General features: G+C 40.6%; 1 protein-coding gene across 2 annotated transcripts; it reads left to right on the top strand.

The window, feature by feature from the left end:
• The first annotated feature begins 2,018 nt into the window (after positions 1-2,018).
• LOC108875726 (somatostatin-like receptor F_48D10.1) lies at positions 2,019-9,838 on the top strand. 2 transcript variants are annotated; one of them, XM_018664838.2, is made up of 5 exons: positions 2,019-3,606; positions 6,419-6,559; positions 6,744-7,016; positions 7,768-7,914; positions 9,120-9,838. In XM_018664838.2, the coding sequence occupies exons 1-5, from the start codon at positions 3,025-3,027 to the stop codon at positions 9,330-9,332; spliced, it is 1,356 nt and encodes a 451-aa protein (XP_018520354.1). In that variant the 5' UTR covers positions 2,019-3,024; the 3' UTR covers positions 9,333-9,838. The 2 variants fall into 2 exon arrangements, with proteins under 2 accessions (XP_018520354.1, XP_018520355.1); XM_018664839.2 differs by having other exon boundaries at positions 9,139-9,294.
• Positions 9,839-20,257: the final 10,419 nt, after the last annotated feature.

Below are 20,257 nucleotides of genomic sequence, written 5' to 3'. Positions count from 1 at the left end.
TGCAGCAGAATTTTAACTAACTTTGACTAAATTTGACCACATTTCACAATTTTTGGCTTCTCCTCACTGGCTCCTTTTATAAAGTGCTTGTAATGACATACAGAATCCTACATGGTCAGGCCCCTTCATACCTGTCTAACCTCCTTAAACCCTATATTCTGTCCCATTCTCTCAGCAAGCTACAAGGCCTTCTCCTATTGTGTCCATGACATCATTTATGCCTTGGCTTTCAGTTAGTGGCTTATTCTTTGATTACATCAGGGCTGATACCTGTTTCCATTCTCCCCTCTGGCTGGTCAGTCTTAGTCACAATGAATCTATTAAACCTAATATGGTCCATGTGGTCCTGCCGACAAGATTACAGCAAACTTTCTGATAACCACCGCATCTCTAAAACCTCTGTTTGTTTATTCCCTCAAGCACATGAACAGCCAGGCTGTGTGTCTATCTCTCTCTACTTATCCCCCAACTTTTTCCTCCCTGCCCTGTCTTTTCACTCAGGCTCTGTGTGCTGGACCATCTGCCATCCTGGGACCTCTCTTCCTCTCCAGGCTGTCAGTACCTCATTCCAGACGTTTTAGATCTGGATGTTCATCCTCCAAGAGTCCCAGCCTCCTCCTTGTCTCACTCTCCCTCTGTGGGTTTGTTTGCTTCCTCTAGACAAGTGAGTGATGAGCTTGGTTTTACTTCTGGTTCTGGTCCAGATATTTGTGGTGGAGACAAAATTGTCTGGCTCAGGTCCTATCTCTTAGTGGCACCTGGAAGTTGCTCAATGTCCTTTATGATGTTGCTCTGTTCTTTACACAAAACATCTACTGCATGTCTGTACATCCTGAGAGAGGGATCCTTTCTCTGTTGCACTTCCAGAAGTTTTTCCAGTTAAAAGCTTTTCCTTTACTGATTGAGGGTCTGAGGACAGAGCAGTGTTGTGATGCTGTATAGATTTTTAAACCTGCTGAGGCAGGCAGGTAATTTGTGATATTGGCCTATATAAATAAACTTTAACTTGACTTGATAACCTGGTCATGCCTCCATCTGACAGACTAGTCTGGTGCCCAGGCTGCTGCTTTGACTCTGATGTGTGATGTGAGATACTCACAAGTGTTTGTAGAAGACACACACCTACAAAACCAGTAGAGCTGATTTTATCTCTGTGTGTGAGCGTGCATTAAGAGAGAGGTTTCAAATTAGCAAAACAAAACAAGAAAACAATGAATGTGTGGATGGGAATGTTGTTTGTGAGAGGAGAAGAGGTCCACTGTTTGTGGCACATTCATCTTAATCAGGATGACACTGAGCAGAACGTGGTTCAGTTTACAGCTGACAGATGGCCAGTATCAAACAGGCTGCAATGGTAGGTGTATACCCCTCATTCTTATTGGCATTTGGCCTCATGACAGTTCAGAGGACTGACAAAATTACATTAACCAAAAAATAAATTCCATTACTTATTTGTTTTCAGTGCCTGAGAAGATAAGATAAAAGTGTTAACTGGAACCACTATTGCAAAAACATCACAGTACAATTGTTTGATTATTTTTGAAAATAACTTACATCATATATCAGAAAATAGCCAAGGTTACTGTGAGAGTAAGAAGTATGCACATCTTTTGCTTCTTTTACTGGGCAGAATGGCCCCTTTCAGATCGTTATATAATGAATAGCACTGAATTAATACTGGCACATTAACATGTAAGCAGCATTTTTTGTTGTAGGTTGTTGAGACAGATCCTATTTTACATATACTTTAGGTATGGTTTAATAGTTTAATCTATAGCACTGCATCATGATTCATATACATTCATATATAAAATATAAAATCTAGTTGGGTAGAAGTATATAATAGCATGAAATACTCGAGTATTTTACTTCAGTATGCACCAAGTAGTACTTGGGTAACTGAGTAAATGTCATCAAGGAGTACTGTTACTCTCTCTCTCTCTCTCTCTCTCTTCTCTCTCTCCTCTCTCTCTCTCTCTCTCTCTATCTCTGAACAAATCATATCAAAGAAACAGCAGAGCTGTGTGGGCAGAAAGTTGAAGGAGAAGCGGTGGAGCTGCTGCCGACACACTCTGCTCAGCACCACGGACAGCGAATGATTGGAAGCTCGGACACAAGCTATCCATCAATGTTGGAGAATTAATGGACAATCAAAGGACAGAATCTATGACCAGGAGTTTGGTTTGTGCGGATCGACTGATTTCAATTTGATCACACGGAGACTTTGACTTTTTCACTGCTCGCCAAAGTAAGCCTTTCTTGGTATCTGAATAAATCATTAGTGTACTGAATGCGCGGTTATAAAGTCACTTTGCCTTGGGGGTGCATGACGATAAGACATCTCTAGCAGAGAAATAACCTACTTGTACCAAACAATTATAACAGACAATATTACAGAGCTTGTATTCAAGCAGATGTGCCCCGTGCGTAAAAGCTGTGGCACTGTTCCAATCGATTCTCCCGCTCGAGGCACGACGGATGACTTATGTGTGTGTTGGCAGTGTCAGAATGAGGCGAAAGTAGTTTAGAGCTGTTAAAAACTCGGAGACACCGGAGGGGTGACGGTGATAGTACTACCAGCCATTCGTGGCTCAGCGGCTTGTGGTGCGTAATTACGGCTACGACATCGACTTCTTCCGAAAACTACTTTTACGTTATGTTAGAATGTAGGATGTATGGCACGAAGAAGACACACACAAAGTATTCCCAAAGACAGAGCACCGGTAGGTGAACACATCATGTTCACAGCAGTCTGCACACTTGGAAGCTATGAGTCACTCTCATGCAAACTTTGATCTGAGACAAACTAGACTATAAATCAGACAGATCAAACCACGTTGCTTCGTTTTCGGCTGATAAACTGAGGTTTGGTGTCTGTTGACTCTCCTCCTCCTGATCTCTGCCAAAGTAAGTACGGAAACTAACAGGGAAGAAGTAAATGCTTCTTTCTAAATCCATAAAAACAGGAGGAAACAAATCTGCGTCCGGACTGTGAGGCGTCATCTTCCCTCTTCATTTCTGAAAATGGAACCCCTAGACCAGACCCACTGGATAACCCTCTCATCAGACCTCAATTCCACCTCTGCATCCAGCCCTTCATCCTTCTCCTTATCTTACCCCCGCCTCTTCAACATCTCCTCCAACCTGTCCACTCAGAGCGTCCCCTTTCAGGGCAGCAGCACTCTGATGACGGCGGTCATCTCCCTCACGGTCTTCATGGTGGGTCTAACCGGAAACACCCTGGCCATCTACGTGGTACTGCGTTATGCCAAGATGAAGACAGTCACCAACATCTACATCCTGAACCTGGCTGTGGCTGATGAGCTCTACATCATCGGGCTCCCTTTCCTCACCACACAGAACGTGCTCTCCTATTGGCCCTTTGGCTCCTTTTTGTGCCGCGTGGTCATGACTGCAGACTCTATGAACCAGTTCACGTCTATTTTCTGCCTGACGGTCATGTCCATCGATCGTTACCTGGCCGTGGTTCATCCAATCCGCAGCACCAAGTGGAGACACCCCCGCGTGGCCAAGGTGGTGAGCGCGGCTATGTGGGCCGTGTCCTTCGTGGTGGTCCTGCCTGTGGTCATCTTCTCTGATGTCCAGGTATAAAAAACAGTCCTGGTTGCCATTCGTGCCAGTCAAAACTTCAGACAGGACCAACTCCAACACAGAGCTGACCCCTGCAGTTCTTTTCAAATTTACATTAATAAGGAAACTATCCAAAGAGCCACAGAAATGGTTCTGTTTATAATTCAGTTCATCATCATTAATTCAACTACCAATTGGCTGTATTAGTACTTATATTTACCCAAAGCATCATTGTACCATTACCTTTTTCTTAAGTAGCTAGACTTGATTAAGATGGAAAATCTGGTTGTTTGTAGGAGTGTTTTTTTTTTTTTTTTTTTTTTTTTTGCTGAAACAGGCAGTAATAAAAATGAGATAAGAACTAAGGGCAAAGCACAGATTTACAAAATCAGACATGAAGGATTAGCATTTTACAAAACAAGCTGATTTGCTTTCTTGCCAAGAATTAGAGAAGATGATGTCTGTATGCTAAATATGAAGCTAAATTCAGAAGCCAATTAGCTTAGTTTAGTGCAATGATTGACCAAAAAGGAGGTAAAATAGACAACAAACTCATCAGCACCTCTAAAACTCACTAATTAACACCTTACTTTTCACATGTTTATTTCCTACAAAAAACAAAACAAAACCCTGAAATGTAAAAATGCTTTGCCACCAGGGTTGCCAGGTATCTGTGACAAAACCAGAGCAATTGCCAATCAAACCCGGCCCAATACCAGAACTCATAATATGCTGCAGGCAAAGCACATACCCTGCTTTTCAAGTCCAGCAGCATTGCTATCATTACCAAATGTATTGTAATACTTACAAAGTGAATGTTTACTGTGCCAGAATTCAAAGCAGGTTTTCCTAAACTATTATTTGACCTAGTTCCTAAAATGGCCTTGTTTATTGATATTATTCATGTGATTTGTATGCAAAATACATCTACCCCACCAGCAGACAAAACATTTAACCTGCAGCAACACTTCAAAGGTAGCCTAGTTTTGCAGGAAAACGGAAGACTTGGCAACCTTGAATTTCAACCCCTGGCAACCCCTGCATTATTGGGGTGTGTGTGTGTGGGGGGGTTGTTACGTTCTGCACCATTCTTTGCCTCTGCTGGTTGCCTGGCAACTGGTCCTGGTGGAGAAATTTAGAGGCACAGTTAGGCACTCGTAGATAATCTCTGTGCTTAACTAGGCTAACCGTGTCTTGCTGGCTGTAGTTTCATACTTAACAGACAAACATGACTCAGATATCAATATTCTTATCTAACACCCAGGAATAAATTGAAGAGTGTATTTCCCAAAATGTTCAACAATAAACACTTTACACAAAGCAGGTAATTCTGCGCTGTGTTCAGTGAACACTTCTGTCACTTCTTTGTTTATGGTAAAGTTGTAAGATGAGACTGTTTTAAAAACCTTTCCTTGATAATTAATTCAAAGAAACTGTCATTTGTGATTTACAGGGTAACCTGCCAAGTAGCACACTATTGCTAGAAACAGCCACATTCTTTGGTTGAGGCACAAGACCAAAAAGTTGTCACCTGACGGAGTATTTTAGCTTTTTTCAGCTCATTGTTTTAGATTTTGAACCTGCAACTTTATTGTTGTTGTTCACTGCTGCAGTTTGCAAAACCTACTTTCTAGCAGCAGTAGAAAAAGCTCTGAGAGAACCACTGTATGCTAGCTGTCCAACACCAAACAACAAACAAACAAAAGATGCTGGTGGAGACCACAAGAGGAGCTAAAATGAACGTGAACATTGGACTTTCATTTGTTAGGCAGCCAGAAACCTCCATCCATCCATTATCTATACCACTTATCTGTTGAGAGTTGTGAGGGGGCTGGAGCCTATCCCTGACATTGGGTGATGGGGTACACCCTGTATGGATTGCCAGTCCACTGCAGGGCACATACACATATAGTACAGTCAAACAACCACTCACACTCACATTCACCTCTACGGGCAGTTTAGAGTCACCAATTAACCTAAGCTGCATGTCTTTGGACTGTGGGAGGAGAGAGAGAGCCCACACAGACACAGGGAGAACATGCAAACTCCAAACAGAAAAGTCCCAGGTGAACTGGGGTTTGAACACGGAATCTTCTTGCTAATGTTGCTTGATTCTGCCCCCAAGTGGCCAAAAAATGAAGGTTTAAAACTTAGTTAATTATCTACATGGAAGTAATGGCCTTGTCCCATTCTTGGTATGCATGGTGACAAGATGGAGAGAACAGGCAAGTTATTGCTAAAATTCTAAACATGCAAACTGAATTAAAGCACACTGTTCAACAAGTCTTTTGTTCAGAATCTCAGCAGAAGCTATTATATGTTCACAGAAAGAAAAGCATTGCAGCTAGTTCTGTAACAGAAAGAAAACACAAAAGCTTTTGAGTAAAAGAAAGGTGAGCAGAGAATGTTGCCTCTGACAAAATACACTGCACTGCTGAAGGACTTGTGAAGGTTTGATAACAACAGGACAAAGAGGCTGTGTCATGCTGAAAAGTCAAAGGTTGATAGTTATGGTTATTTTCTATTAGCACAAAAACTAAACATAGTAAGGTCTGGAAATGTCTCCCACAATGCAAATGCCAAAAAGCAGATACAATACATTCTTTAAAACCCCCACGAGCAGATAATGTCATTTGCATTTCTACAAACATCCTCTCCGGCATAATTTAAGGGCTTTGCAATTAAACGCTTGGGCCTCAAAGTGCAATGTTTACCTCCTATATTTTATTCACGGTCTGACTGAGCAGATAATGACTCAAATTTTAATTTGCTGCAGTCATTTCCTTTAGTATTTAAATTTTACTCAGCGTATTTCCTTTGCCTTTAGGACACATTTAACTCCTGCAACATGATCTGGCCAGAACCAAAGAACGTGTGGTCAACAGCCTTCATTCTCTACACCGCCACTGTGGGCTTCTTTGGACCATTGCTCATCATTTGCCTCTGCTACTTACTCATCGTTATCAAGGTGTGCAAATTTGTCTGATTCAAAAAGCTCATGTATAAATTCATATTCTAATCTGCATCCTCATAATGATGATTTCCATCATCCTCAACATCCTCCCCTTCATTTTCATATCATCCTTATCCCTCTCATGTTCATCCTCCTCACCATCATCATAATCAAACAATCTTTGGTGTTTCCTCTGCAGGTGAAGTCCTCAGGGGCGCGGGCAGGCTTCACCAAGCGTCGCCGTTCAGAGCGCAAAGTGACGCGTATGGTGGTGGTGATCGTGGTGGTGTTTGTGCTCTGCTGGCTGCCGTTCTTCATCATCAACATGGTCAACCTGGTCATCATCATCCCAGAGTCCAGTGCCACCGCTGGCATCTACTTCTTCGCTGTCATACTGTCCTACGCCAATTCCTGTGCAAACCCGGTGCTCTACGGTTTCCTGTCGGACAATTTCAAACAGAGTTTCCGAAAAGTAGGTTGAATATCTTCTGGTTATTAACACTGTGTACAGACAAGGCTCAAACAAATAATTCAGGGTCTGTTTTTTTCTTTTCCCAAGTATTTTTTATGCTTTCCAACTTTCTAAAACTGACAATCACACCCACTGCTCACAGAAATTAGCTGTCTCTGCAGGGTTGGAAAGTAAGCTAAGTCATTTTTCATATGAAAAGACCTGACAGACTTCTCAGATGCCCAGCCTTCCACAAACCTGTCTTAAACTGCAGTATCCCTGTATTTAAATGGTTATGGTATTTCACTCCTCTCTTTGACAGCCTGGCTTTTCACTCAGTCCTCCAGTGTGCTTTCCAGTGTCATCACACAAACTAGTTGTTTTCGCCCCATGTGTCCCCAGTGTGGCAGACAGTGCCATACTTCTACAAGGATCTTACCCAGGGACACTGAAATTAATGGGCTGTGTGCAACACAGCTCCATTTTTTGCCAAATCAAATTTTTCTAAAAGCCAAACCTTATGCCATTAGAACAGTAGGAAATATGGTAAAAGATCCACACAGGCTTTAACTTCTCTTTCCATAAGACTACAGCTGAATGCAGAATACATTACTATGTAAAAGGGTGTGGAAAATGACCTCTGACCTATGTTGTTTTCTAGGCTGCTTGTCAAATACTGCTGTGTCATGAGACAGTGGCTGTTGTTCTCTCCAGGAGATTTCTGATGTAGCTTGAAATCCTCTACAGGTAGTTGTTGTTGTGTGTCCTGCAGGTGCTGTGTGTGAAGAGTATGAGGTGCAAGGCCAATGGTGTAGATGATGGCGACCCCAGTGCTCCGCGCACTGAGAAAACCACAGCACACGACTGCATCCTGCTCTCCCCTCGTAACCAGGTCTACCATGATCCCCAGAGTAGCCAGGTAATCTGTGTGTGGCAACTTTAAGTGACAAGCAAACAAATCAAATGGAAGATGTGCATAATATTTGATTCACATTAAGAACAGTGGAGAATAGTGGGGAGATGTTTGCCTAAAAACAAATCCCTCCAATTATGCACACACACACACACACGCATGCATGCACACTGCAGCTTTCTGCTTCACCAATGAGTCTGATGCATTAGGTTTGGCAGTCGAACTCCTCTGAATTAATCAACAGGCAGGTGTGTGTGTGTGTGTGTGTGTGTGGGTGAGAGCAGCTAATTGAAGAGGGATGGTAAATTAATGCTGCTGTGGAGGCAATGATTAGGAAAAATTCTGAAGGTGGGAGTGCAAGATTATGAGATTATTAGGTCTGAGTGTGTTTGTGTGTGTGTGTGTGTATTAGAGATGGGAAGGTGGTCTCGGAAGGAAAAAGCTTTGACTCAATCTTTGCAGTGTGGGGCTTCATAGTGTCCAATTAGATAACTTGTGCAAGAGCAGTGAGGTGCATTAGACTGACAGAGTGGCTCTGATGAGATTCTCCCACAGCTCCTTCAGCAGGCACAAGGTTATCAAAACTATCAGAACTTAATGGGTTAATGGTATTGTATGTACACTGGAAGAGAGAGAGAGAGAGAGAGAGAGAGAGGCAGAAAAAAAGTAGATGAAGATTAAAAGGAAAAAATGAACAGAAACTGAAAATTAAAGTTGTGGTCCATTAGATTTGAGCCCCAACTGATCTGGTGACACCTGTGGTTACAGGTGGTAACAGTAAGTCCATTTGATACTACACGTCAGAGAATAGGAAACTGACAGTGAGGCTGGTATCAATGAGATAAAATTACACTGCATTACATAGGTATGTGCAAAGGCACTTTATATCCAGTATGGGAATGGTGGACTCTATCACAACCAATGAACACATCTATATAGAAACAGTGTTCCTGCCGTATGTATTCAGCAGCAGGTTTCTTTTTTCTTTCTTTTCTTTGTCTTTTGTTTCCTTGAAGTCCAGAGGGTTTGGAAGCCTCTACTTTAGAAATATCTAGGCAACCCAAAAATAAATGAACCCTCTCTGTTTCCACCATCCCCTCTCTCTCTTCGCCTTCATCATCATGTCGCTGTTGTAACATGTCATGACTGCTGCTTTTGATGCTTCCTTCCTCTGCTTTCCATGATTCTGGCACTCTTCTTCCTCTCTGAAGATCTCTCCTCACCCTCCAGGCTCACCCACCTCGCACACAGCAGTAGACCTGCACCGCTCCACCCCTAACTGTCAGTCTCCCTCCACTTGCCCAGGGATCACACCCACCACTACCACAGTAACCTCCACAGCAGCCTCCATGGTAACCTTTGCTGAACCTCCCACCATCACTGTCCTGACTACTCCGGCCTCCTCTGCCACCATAGCTCCATAGCAACAGTAAACTGTGTTTTAGGAAATGCAAAGATGAGCTCAGGGGGGGGTAACATGATGTGAGAACATAGAGGAGGGAGCAGAGTGGTTGGATTAGCAGATGAAAAATGGAAAACACTGATGCTTTTCTGCAGTAACAGTGTAAAAATCCATTTCTTGGACAATTTCCTGAAATGTGCACTCATTCTAAATGCATTCTAACACTGATAGTTCATATCGGTGAAACAACCTCATGAATATTTCTCATGTCTCGATGTGTATCTGCACCTCTGTTTATTCTATAGTCTATTCTATTCTATTCTATATTCACCAAGTTGTTTACTGTGCCTCAGATTTCTTTCCATCCAGCCATCTGACATAAGTGCCTTTTCAGCCTCTCTCAGCAATCATCCTCCTCTGTCCGACTCTTAAATGGACACAGAAACACATTCCTTCTCTCACTTCCTTTTAGTCTGTCACATAACCTCCAAGAATGTATTTACTTTTAAAAACAAAAAAACAAACAAACAAACAAACAAAAAAAAAAGCGGCAGAAGACATATTTAAAGCCAGTGCAGAGGATTTCCTGCAGACAATTCTCGCTTTACTACAGCTTTAATTAAACAGCTAAACAGCACAATGCACTAATTCGGTACAAGCTTTTGTCCCTGTATTACTGTGCAGTGCATTTTTCTGTTTCAAGCTCCCACTCACTTTACTTAATTTAAATGGATGAGTTGTGATCAATGAACATCTGTGCAGCTTTGTGAATAAAGTCCGACGTAATCCTTTTTGTATATTGTTTGTATTTTCAGAAAATAGCTTGCTTGCTGTTTGTTGGCTTCTCAGTCGCAGAAAATGTGGCTCAGTGTCTTTCTGCAAACATGTAGCCAGCTCTGAACACAAAACCTCTGACCTCTTTGTATATATGCCTGTCATGTAGGTGTGTGTGTGCATGTACATTTGTGGCTGTTTTCCAAATATGTATATGTGTATATGTTTTCTCTCTGCAGAAGCTGTGATGCTGGTAAATCCAGGGTTTGTAGCGGCATATATTGTTGCTAGTGTTATTGTATGAGCGCCTTGTTTTCTGTACATTAGATGCTAATTCTGATCAGACTGGCAGCACATTACCTCAGCTGACACAGCCTCTATTAGCTCTGGCCTTTGAACTGCTTATACTACAAGCGTGTCCACCCTTAAGCTTTTATTATGAAATGTACTGTGCTGTTTTTGGGACAGAATGGAGAGAATTATACTATACCACAGAAAATACTCACGTGTGATTGGATGGTAGATGCCCTTTAAAATTTAAAAACAGAACACCTCAGATATATTTCAGGTCAGCCATATGGACAAACACAAGCAACTACAGAAACAATATCTATGTTTTCATTGACAAGTTAAACAGACCTAAACTATGACTAAGAATTGTAAAGCAGCTTTCATGAATTGGTTACATTTTGATTACTGCTTCACCTTTTGTGGTACAGTAAATGACGAAGCAGAAAAACACACTTTTATTTTTGTAAGTAAATCAACCTTAAATACTGCTGTATTATTGCTTATGTAAACAGTTTCTATTTTCTGATCTCCATATCATCACCACTCAACCAGTCCCTTTATAAAAGCAGTCATCGTGATTGAGGTTATTCAGTAAAAGCAAATTGTTAATAGCTGATTAAAGCTATTAAAAGTTAATAAAATCTGAGTGATGGGTGATTATGCTTTTTAAGTCACTTGTCATCATTGTAAAGAAAGAAAATTCATCAGTGGTACTTGGAAGCTGATCAGGTGAGTGGAGGCGATGACAGAGAAACTAATGGAAGCTGTCTCCACAAGAAGAAAAACACCAAGGTTGTTAATAATAAAGGCTTTTACGTGTAAATACAGATACTATGTATGTGTCTATTTTACCAGATTATTTATAGCTGTTCAGATGTTTCAGTGCTGTATATTTGTTGGGGTTTTGTTGGAATAAAATGGTGTGATCCCAAATCAAACATTTATGCTTCTTGTCGTCACACAAACACACCCTGACATCTGTTCAACTGTCACTGTCAATCTGCGGAAATGATAGAAACACAAGCCGTCTGCACTTTTCACCAGGCTGTGCGACAGACATCATCAGCTCTGTAATCTCAGGCAGGTTACCTGCTCTGAGCTCTTCTGAGCTATAATCAGATGTTGCCCTCATGCTCCTATTTCTGAAGACAACATCTGGTGCAGCAGCTGGAGGACCTGAAAACACAGCACGTTGGACATAGTGTACATTGAGATCACAACCTGGTATGTTTGTACATTCCCACGTGATGACATGCCCTTATGTTTTTAATTCGCATGGCAACAGTCCTGTCATGTCTTGCAATATGAGGCAATTTATATGTGTAGCAGCATATAACAGTGAGAGGTAAAACTATTGAATAACTGAAGTTCTCACACATATGTACACCAAAACAACAGCTACATTTACAGACACAGACAAACACACCAATTAAACTCTCCTATATGTGTGTGAAAATCCATTTAAAGTTATGTTTAAAGGTCCCGAAAATGTGTTTTCTCATTCAACTTCTTACTACAATCAACTGGGTCCTACAATGACAACAATCAGTCTACCAACAGTTTTTGTTATTTCGATCGAGAGATTTTAGTATTTTTTTTTTCCCTCTGAGATCTTCTCAGTGGTGTGAAGTGGGTGGGGCTCAGTTTGAGAACAGTGATGTCATGTACTTATGAGCAGCAATCAGAATTTAGCAACACATGATTTAAAATGTGATAATGTGATCAAATCACACCCGCATAGTCCTGATGATGAAGATTACTTGAGTGTGCATACATATTTTTTCCCCAAAATCAAAATTCTCATTGTTGCTGATTTAGTCACGACTGTCCAAAAGACAAATACTTATGATTTGAAATCAAGTTTTCTGGAGCTTTAGGAAAACAAAATTATTCTGAGCTTCAAATGACTTTCTGCAGTGAATTGATTTTGCTCAGAGGTCATTAGGTGACGTAAGGAGGAACTTCAGTGTTAGCAACTAGTCACAGCATCGACTGGGAAAGGGTAAAAGTCATCGACCAGGAGATCATGGATAACCTAGAAAGCGAACCCTGAGAATATTTTATCACAGATATGCACCCAAGTCAGGGTCAAGAGTGAATTTCCATGGTCAAGTTTTAGTACTGTGCCAACTGGTATGTGTTGTTATTGTCATTATCTGACTCAGTGTGTCCTTGTGCATGTCTGCTATCCCAGAAAGGTCTGTAGAGACAGTCCATCTTTGTAATGACCACAGACTGGATGTCAGGCTGACTCTCCTCATTACTTATGTAGCCTCTCACAGACTAACACAGGCAAATGTACACACTCTTAATAGCATAATGTAATAAATTATACATTGTTGCATGTGTGTGTGTGTGTGTGTGTGTGTGTGTGTGTGTACTCTCACAGCAGAACATCTCTTCTTCTTCTTCTTTTTTTTTTTTTTATCTTTGAACACATCATTCATGATTTTAAACACACAGCTCTGAGAAGAAAGAGATGAAGGGAAGACAAATAGCAGGACCCCATCTTTATTCATAAGGAGATGTGGGAAATGTCTTATTCAGTGAAATTACCCCTGCAAAGAAGGTAGTTTCCATCTTGGTTTGTCTGTCAACAGGATTTCTGACAAAATTTGAAGTAAATTTACATGAAATTTGGTAGACACTGCAGCCCTTGACCAAGGAATAATTCATCAGATCTTGGTGGTGATCTGGGTCCAATATAGGAGAAAAGAACATGTGGTAATAAGTAATTAAACTTGAACAAGACCATTTACCCTATAATTTCTGTCCTAGAGAAAATTATATATGTATAATGTCTGCCATGATTTTGCATTTGTTTCATATGTGTCTTAATGGGCCTGAATCAGTGAATGAGCTTTTAGCAGTTGAATATTTTTGGTTTGTTTCACTATGTAACCCATGGACACATGATGAGACAATGGGCCCCTGGGCACAGATATGCAAAAGAACCCCTACTCCTCCTTCATAGGACCAAGATGCCAAAACTGAATTGTTTTACCTCCGTTTCTGTCTCTTATGGTCATATTGTATTTTAACTAATTTCTGCAGGTAAACTGCTTCCAGGGTAAAATTCCAGGGTAAAATTCTGTTTATTGGGTCCTAACTATTGAATTTGAGAAATGAAAATGTTTTGTCTTGAATGTCTTGAACAGTTTACAACAAAATCACTTGGTAATTACCAGTTTTTAATGAGCCTGTGATTGCACAAAAAAAGAGAGACAGAAATGATGTCTTTGAGAGTTTAGCATTGATCCATGTTGAAGATGTCTTTTGTATTCCTTCCAGGCTGCAGTACAGTGAAAACACGTCTAATTATTACCTCCTACTGCTGATCATTGACACAATTAACACCTCAGAAAAGAGTGACATTTTTTGTTTTAGAGACTATTGTTACATTATTTAGATGCCAGATCCCCACCTGCTCAAATGCAGAGAAAATCCAGTTTTTATTACATCTTTATAAATTTACATCTCAATCACAAATACTAACTGATGAATCATGCTCATCGCTGAACTGTAAACTTGCAGCTCAAATAAAACTCAGGCATGTTGTGTCAATTTTGGGATGTTATACATTGATACACACTTGATTATCAATTCAAGTGTCCTTGTTTCTTCTCCTTAGGATTATGATTGACATAAAAGATACGTCACTCAAGTCACCATAAAAGCTTGTTACATGCTTCCCTGCAGAAAGCTTTCTCTCTGGATTAAGACATGAAGTTAATCACCTGGGGTTTGCCTGTCACTCACAGTATCTGTCTACAGACCCACTGGATGAGTGACTGTTGCTTCAAGGAGTGACAGATGATAAAAAGGACATCAGAAGCCCTGCTGACAGTTTCCTATGGAGGAGCAGAGGAAAAAGGCTGAAGGAAGAGAATTAAGAGATTATATAGAAGGCAGGAAATGTATAACTTTTAAAAATGAATTGCAAATTTAACCTTTAAGCTTAATGCCTTTATGTGTAGAGTAGGGATAGCATCTTTCAAATCATTTGACACACTGGGGAGAACCAAAGACACACATTTTCAATTCCTAACAGGCTGTAAAAGCTACATAAATCAATATTTTATTATAATAATACTTGTCTCAGAAAAGTGGAGCTTAAAATAGTTTTCACTGTCACATAAAATCATTCACTTTAAGTCATTATATGAGTACACACTGTTCAAATTAACAGTCTTATCACTGTAGAGGTGATACTACCACATGTGACATATTGAAGGTTTATTGTGATTGTCTGTAAATTAATCTCAACACAGGGTCCATTTAAAGGGGCAATGTGTAAGAATTGGCCAACTTTCAAATTCATATTCCAAACAAATAAGTGGCAGCATATGACCAGAAAGTTGGGGCATCCACCCCTATTGTAAAAATCAAGGAAATGCACTCTGTGGTCCATCCTCCCCTTCAACTGTGCCATCAGACAGACTGGCCATTGGGCTGATCCTGGCAGGCCGCCAGAAAATCCATAAAGAAACTCTGTCTGTTCATGCTATGGGTGCATGTGCCAATTAAGGATTACTAGGAGAAGAGAAGGAGCAGTCTACGCTTATGTTGGCTCCGGGTCGTGTGGAGTTTTGAATGGGATTTATTGTGATTATAGATAAGAGACCTTTGGATGTTGCATGTGACATGAAGGCAAGTGCAAGAGAAATTACTGAGCTTGAGGAGAGAATGGAGGAATGTGGCCGAGAGAGGATGGCTACAAAGCAGGTTTATAGCCAACTGCAGATACTACTTCTTCATCTTCTCATGTCGGATTGAGGGGAGACTGAACACTACGGTGCCTCACTATTGCCCCTTGAGGTAAGTGGTAGAATGAGACAGGACAGATTGGGGCCAGCTGGCTGGCATGCTAATTTCAGTAGATATCGCTGCAACATAATATAAAAATGTCTTTGACACAACATCAAAACTATTATTTCTTCAGATTCTGTTGATAATTTTAATAAATTTTTGGATGTTTTAAACAGTTTTAAATACTTACATGTAATCCTCGTATCACATGAGCATCATCAACAGATGGAGTTGCCTTATTGTCATGGGAGTGCAGATGTGATTGAAATGCCCATTTTATGGACTTAGTGTCCAACAAGTTCTTGTAAAAGATGTCTTCAAAAAGCTGAGAAAAAATAGAGCCGATAAGTGGATCTTGCTGTGATATTAGCTGGTGTTGTTACCAAGCTCAAGAATATTAGAATCAATCTAACATTTCAAACCAACATGGGTGAGAAGTCCTTAAATAGCTAAATAATCTTTCACAAGCTGCAATCAATATGTAACAATGTACTTACTGGGAAAATGAGAGTTCTTTCAGTTCACTGTTTCAGAACTCCTCTCACAGTCAGAACAACAGCAACCACTGTGAACTAAACTGTGGATCACCTATCATTGCTTCGACATAAAATCATACAATCACCACATCTTTCAAAGTTCATGAACTGTTTTCTCAATCAAACTCTACCACCACTGAAACACTTCATGTTGCCTACATTTCTGCTGTAGAGCCTGTTCAAAAACATTTACATCAGACTGCAATTTGACACACTTTGCTACATCTACATCAAAAAATCATTCCAAGAAACAGGAAACTGCAGTCATTGATATGGTTGTAAACAACAAAATCATAAAACTCAGAGAAATGTGGGACAGCATGTTGGCAGATAACACTACATTTGGAAATGTTCAGAGTATAAGCATTACAACCATTGCAAGAGCAGTGAAAAGACATTGAAACAGGATGCAGCTGCACACAGCCCCTTTGAAAGGAACTCTGAACGTGTTAAGGAGCTCAGATATGTTCAGGTAAGATGACACAGTGCACAGCTTTGTTTTTGAGTATAACATAATCTACCGCAGTGGCGTACCTCTTTTGTTTCATTGTGGATTTATTTCAGGGAGACATGGAGCTCAAAGCCATGCCAAAACCCCACATATTTTATGTGGATTAAACTAGTTTCAACTTGGCCAAAGCGCACCAGCCAGGAGGAAATGTTATTGGAAACAGAGCAGCAGTGGATGTCCCAGGTCAGAGAGGTGCCAACAATACAATCTGTGCAGCAATATCCTCTGATGGTTTGCTGTTACATAAACCAGTATATACAATTGGACCATACAACACAGTGCCTCATTACATTCCTCAGCGAAAGTGAAGTGGTTTTCTTATTGTGTGAAATAATGTGGCATTTCACCACCCTCTCCTACTCACAGTATGGTTTACAGCCCATTCATCATCCCTCCACCTTACTCTCCATTCCTCAACCCCACAAAGGAATTCTGTTTCTCACTGGGTCGTAATGTTTGTGATCAGATGTCTTTCTTGAACACAATGAATGCTGGATGTCTGAATGTACAGTATCTGCAAAAGATGCCAGGATGGATCAGGCTCCAAAAAGATTAATTTCCAGGGATATTGCAATAGAGGACAGAAGGTATGATCTGGATAAGAACAAAAGAACAAAAGCAGACGATGGGGTTGTTTGTATTTGTATATGTGTAGATATGCTATGCTGTATGTGTAGTGAATATTTATGGTGTTGTGTTGCTTACTGAATTGCTGAAGCAGATTGCAGCATTTCTTATTTATTTCTCTGACATATAGTGTAAGGAAGCAGCATAGAATGCTATCTTATGCAATAAATGAAAATAAAAACAACATACATGAGATCAGATCAATAAGATCGATACAGATGGCTCTTCTTTTTTTTTTTTTTTTTTATTTTTTTTTTTTTTTATGGATGGTAATCATATGTGCTATATGCCTAAAGAATAGAAATGAACACGATGGAGATGCATGTGCATTGATGTAAGATACTGATCACAGGAATGTGAGTAGCAGTTAAAAAAACTGTAATAGCATGGCAGATATCACTCTCTCCTATGACTCTCCTCCATCCTCATAAAACTGAACTTAAGAGAAAAAGAGTGTCACCTAAACAGGGGCAAATGAATGATGTTATTGATAAATATTCTCTCTCTTATCTCCTCAGTTTATTTCATACTGTGGTACCTTACCAATTTGTAAAGCTGCAGACTGTGTGTACACACTTTTCTGTATTAACTGTGCGCCTCACCAGGCCAGTCCATTTACAAAGTTGCATACTGTAACCTTAAAACTGATTTTCTTTTTAAGGGGCAGTGTTTAAGAATTGGCCAACTGTCATATTCATTCACCAAACACTCTTTGGTCCCTCCTCCCCTCTCCTCTTCCTCTGTGCTGCAATCAGACTGGCCATCTGGCAGACTGATACAGATCCACCCTCACATTGGTGTGCCAGTGGACTGTTAAAAAATCCACAAAGTTTTTACTGTCCCTCTCTGTATACCTGTCATTGTCAGTGTGCTGACGATGTCACAGTCTGCCCAGTTGTAGTGGTGGCTTGAGTAGATGACGAGCCACGGGAGGTCAAAGAGCACGAGGAAGAGCAGCAGCATCACAGGTTTATAGCCAGCAGTTACTACTTCTTCATCCTCCCATGTTGGACTGAAGGCAGACTGAATGCTTACTATCGCCTCTTGAGGTAAAAGAATGCTTAGATATTGCCCCTTTAAGTATCAGACAAAGTTCCTGGGAGCAATAGAACTCTTTGATGAGTTGCTCTGTAGGCTTGGTTTGCTCGACCGTTAGCTCTGCTTTTTATTAACAAAGAAGCTTAGACACCCACACATGCATGCAGGAGAAGGCATGCAGACATAGCAGGAGAGGAAAGGCTACACATTGAACAGATGCATTTATATACTGACGCTTTTCTACTTGTTATTGCACTGAGGCTGTCTGATGACATGTGGTGACAGACAGTGAGAAAGAGAAAAAAAAATGTAAAAGGCTGCATATATGAATTTCAACAGGGAAAGCAGTGAGAAGAATCTATATGAGGCATATTATGTCTGGGTGTAAACAACAGATTGAGACAAAGGATTCATCCTTGGCTCTTCATGGACTGATAAACCATTGATTGGTGCATTATCAGCAGGTAAACACTGTGCAATCACACACAGACACAGACACACAGACACACATTCATACACAAGAAATGATAAACACAAGTGGACAGTTGCAGCTCACATTTGGGTTTGTATCTAGCCAGTGTTCAAGAAGCTTTGGCAGTCACTGTTGTTGTTCTGCTCCTGATTCTAACTCCACATTTACTCCTCCTTTCATGTTTTCAGTTGAGTCATTTTATTTGGAAGGTTTTTGCTCTCATCGCACACACACCTACTGCATCCCTTTTTCTCCTCTCTATTCCTTCAATTCGAAGCCTTGCCAATTTTTCAGCCCACATTCATCAGCTTGTCTTACGCTATTTGCTTTCTCTTTCTCCATTTCCTGTGCTATCCACCTCCTCACCTGGCCGTGTTAGTCGTGCAGTTCAGTTCTGCTGCCACTGAAAGAATAATCATGAAAAAGTGAAGATATACTGTGTGCAGAGAGGGCCACAAAGGGAGTGTACAGTAGTCAGAGAGGAGACAAAGAGCGGGGAATATGCTTCAGTCATCTCCTGTGGCCTCATTTCCCTTTGCTTCATGTTTGCTGACTGACACCATGCAATCTCTATAGTCTTCCTTTATAGTTAAATCGTCCTGCCTGCCAGTCAGTAAGTCAATCACTGTCTTTCTAACCTGTAATCATACAGCTCCTATTGAGCCAATCAATGTAATTTTCAGACAGCTTGGCTGCAGTGATGAAATGTATCATTACCTTAAGCTTAATCAATGTCCAATCAGCAGTTTGGTAACATTTGGTTCTTGTGGTCAGAAGAACAAACAATCAATGAAGCACCATCTGGATCAAACAGTAAAACGTTGAAGCAATCAAGATGTGAGATTTTCTCAAAATACACTAAGAGATGTGATGTCACACATGATGGACAGGCTGCAGTGCAGTCCTCACTCTCATTTCATTTTTTAAAATCAAAGTTCAGTCACTCTAGCGTTTAAAATGGCAACATTTTTCAGCAAAATCCCAGATGCAGAGAAAATAGAAAGAAGCTTGGGGAGCTGTTATGATGAGATCTGTCCTCCTGTGAAAAAATTATCCCATGTGTCGCCTGTGCAGCAGCTTACTATGACTCATAGATACGCTTTATTGTTAGGCGACCACTGTTCGCTTTTTGTGTGAAAGCAGTCGTCCTTGTTATGTCTTTAATTCACAGTGATTCAACAACCTTAACTATGTTTTTATTATTGTAACCATGAAAACAATAGTCTTCTCATCTTAAGGAAGTACATAGAGTGTAACCAAGTAGTTTTTGTGCCTCAACCTAACCAAATCATGAACGTTCAGTAAGCTTAACTGCAGGTTTATTACTGTAACCATGACAACCAAGGTCCAGTATGCCTGGTACCATTAGGGCCCTGTTCCAGGAGATGACATATTGGAAGGCAGGGACAAACAACCCATATACAGTTGGTCAGAGGTTCAGGTTGTTGATTATGACTGACTGGTGCTAGCATGTTTGCAGCTTGTTTGCATGTCAAATGAAGATCAAGAGAAGAGGAAAAGATACTAATTTATTTTAAGCAGTTCTCTATCTCTTCCACCCATTCACACAATATACACACTTGTTAGTGAAGCAGTGACACATGTGTCATTATGTGTCACTCCTTTTTTACTCTATAATGAGTTTAAAATAAGCTCTGTACTGAATAAGTCTTAACATGTTAACACACTGTACTTTGCACTCAACAGCAGCACTCCTCTCTCCTCTACGGGGCTGCAGGTTTTTCTCTGTCTCTAATTGCATTCACTTGGCACCCCAGCTGTAATCAGACTCTGATTAGAGGGGCTGGAATATAAAAACAGCCTCATGTGAATGCATGTCAAGTACTGTCTGCGTATCAGCTAACTTAGTTTAGCTCCTCTCATTCTTG

This window comes from Lates calcarifer, linkage group LG5 (genome assembly GCF_001640805.2).
Source record: "Lates calcarifer isolate ASB-BC8 linkage group LG5, TLL_Latcal_v3, whole genome shotgun sequence".
Classification (NCBI taxonomy): domain Eukaryota; kingdom Metazoa; phylum Chordata; class Actinopteri; family Centropomidae; genus Lates; species Lates calcarifer.
This window is presented reverse-complemented; position numbering and strand designations above follow the sequence as displayed.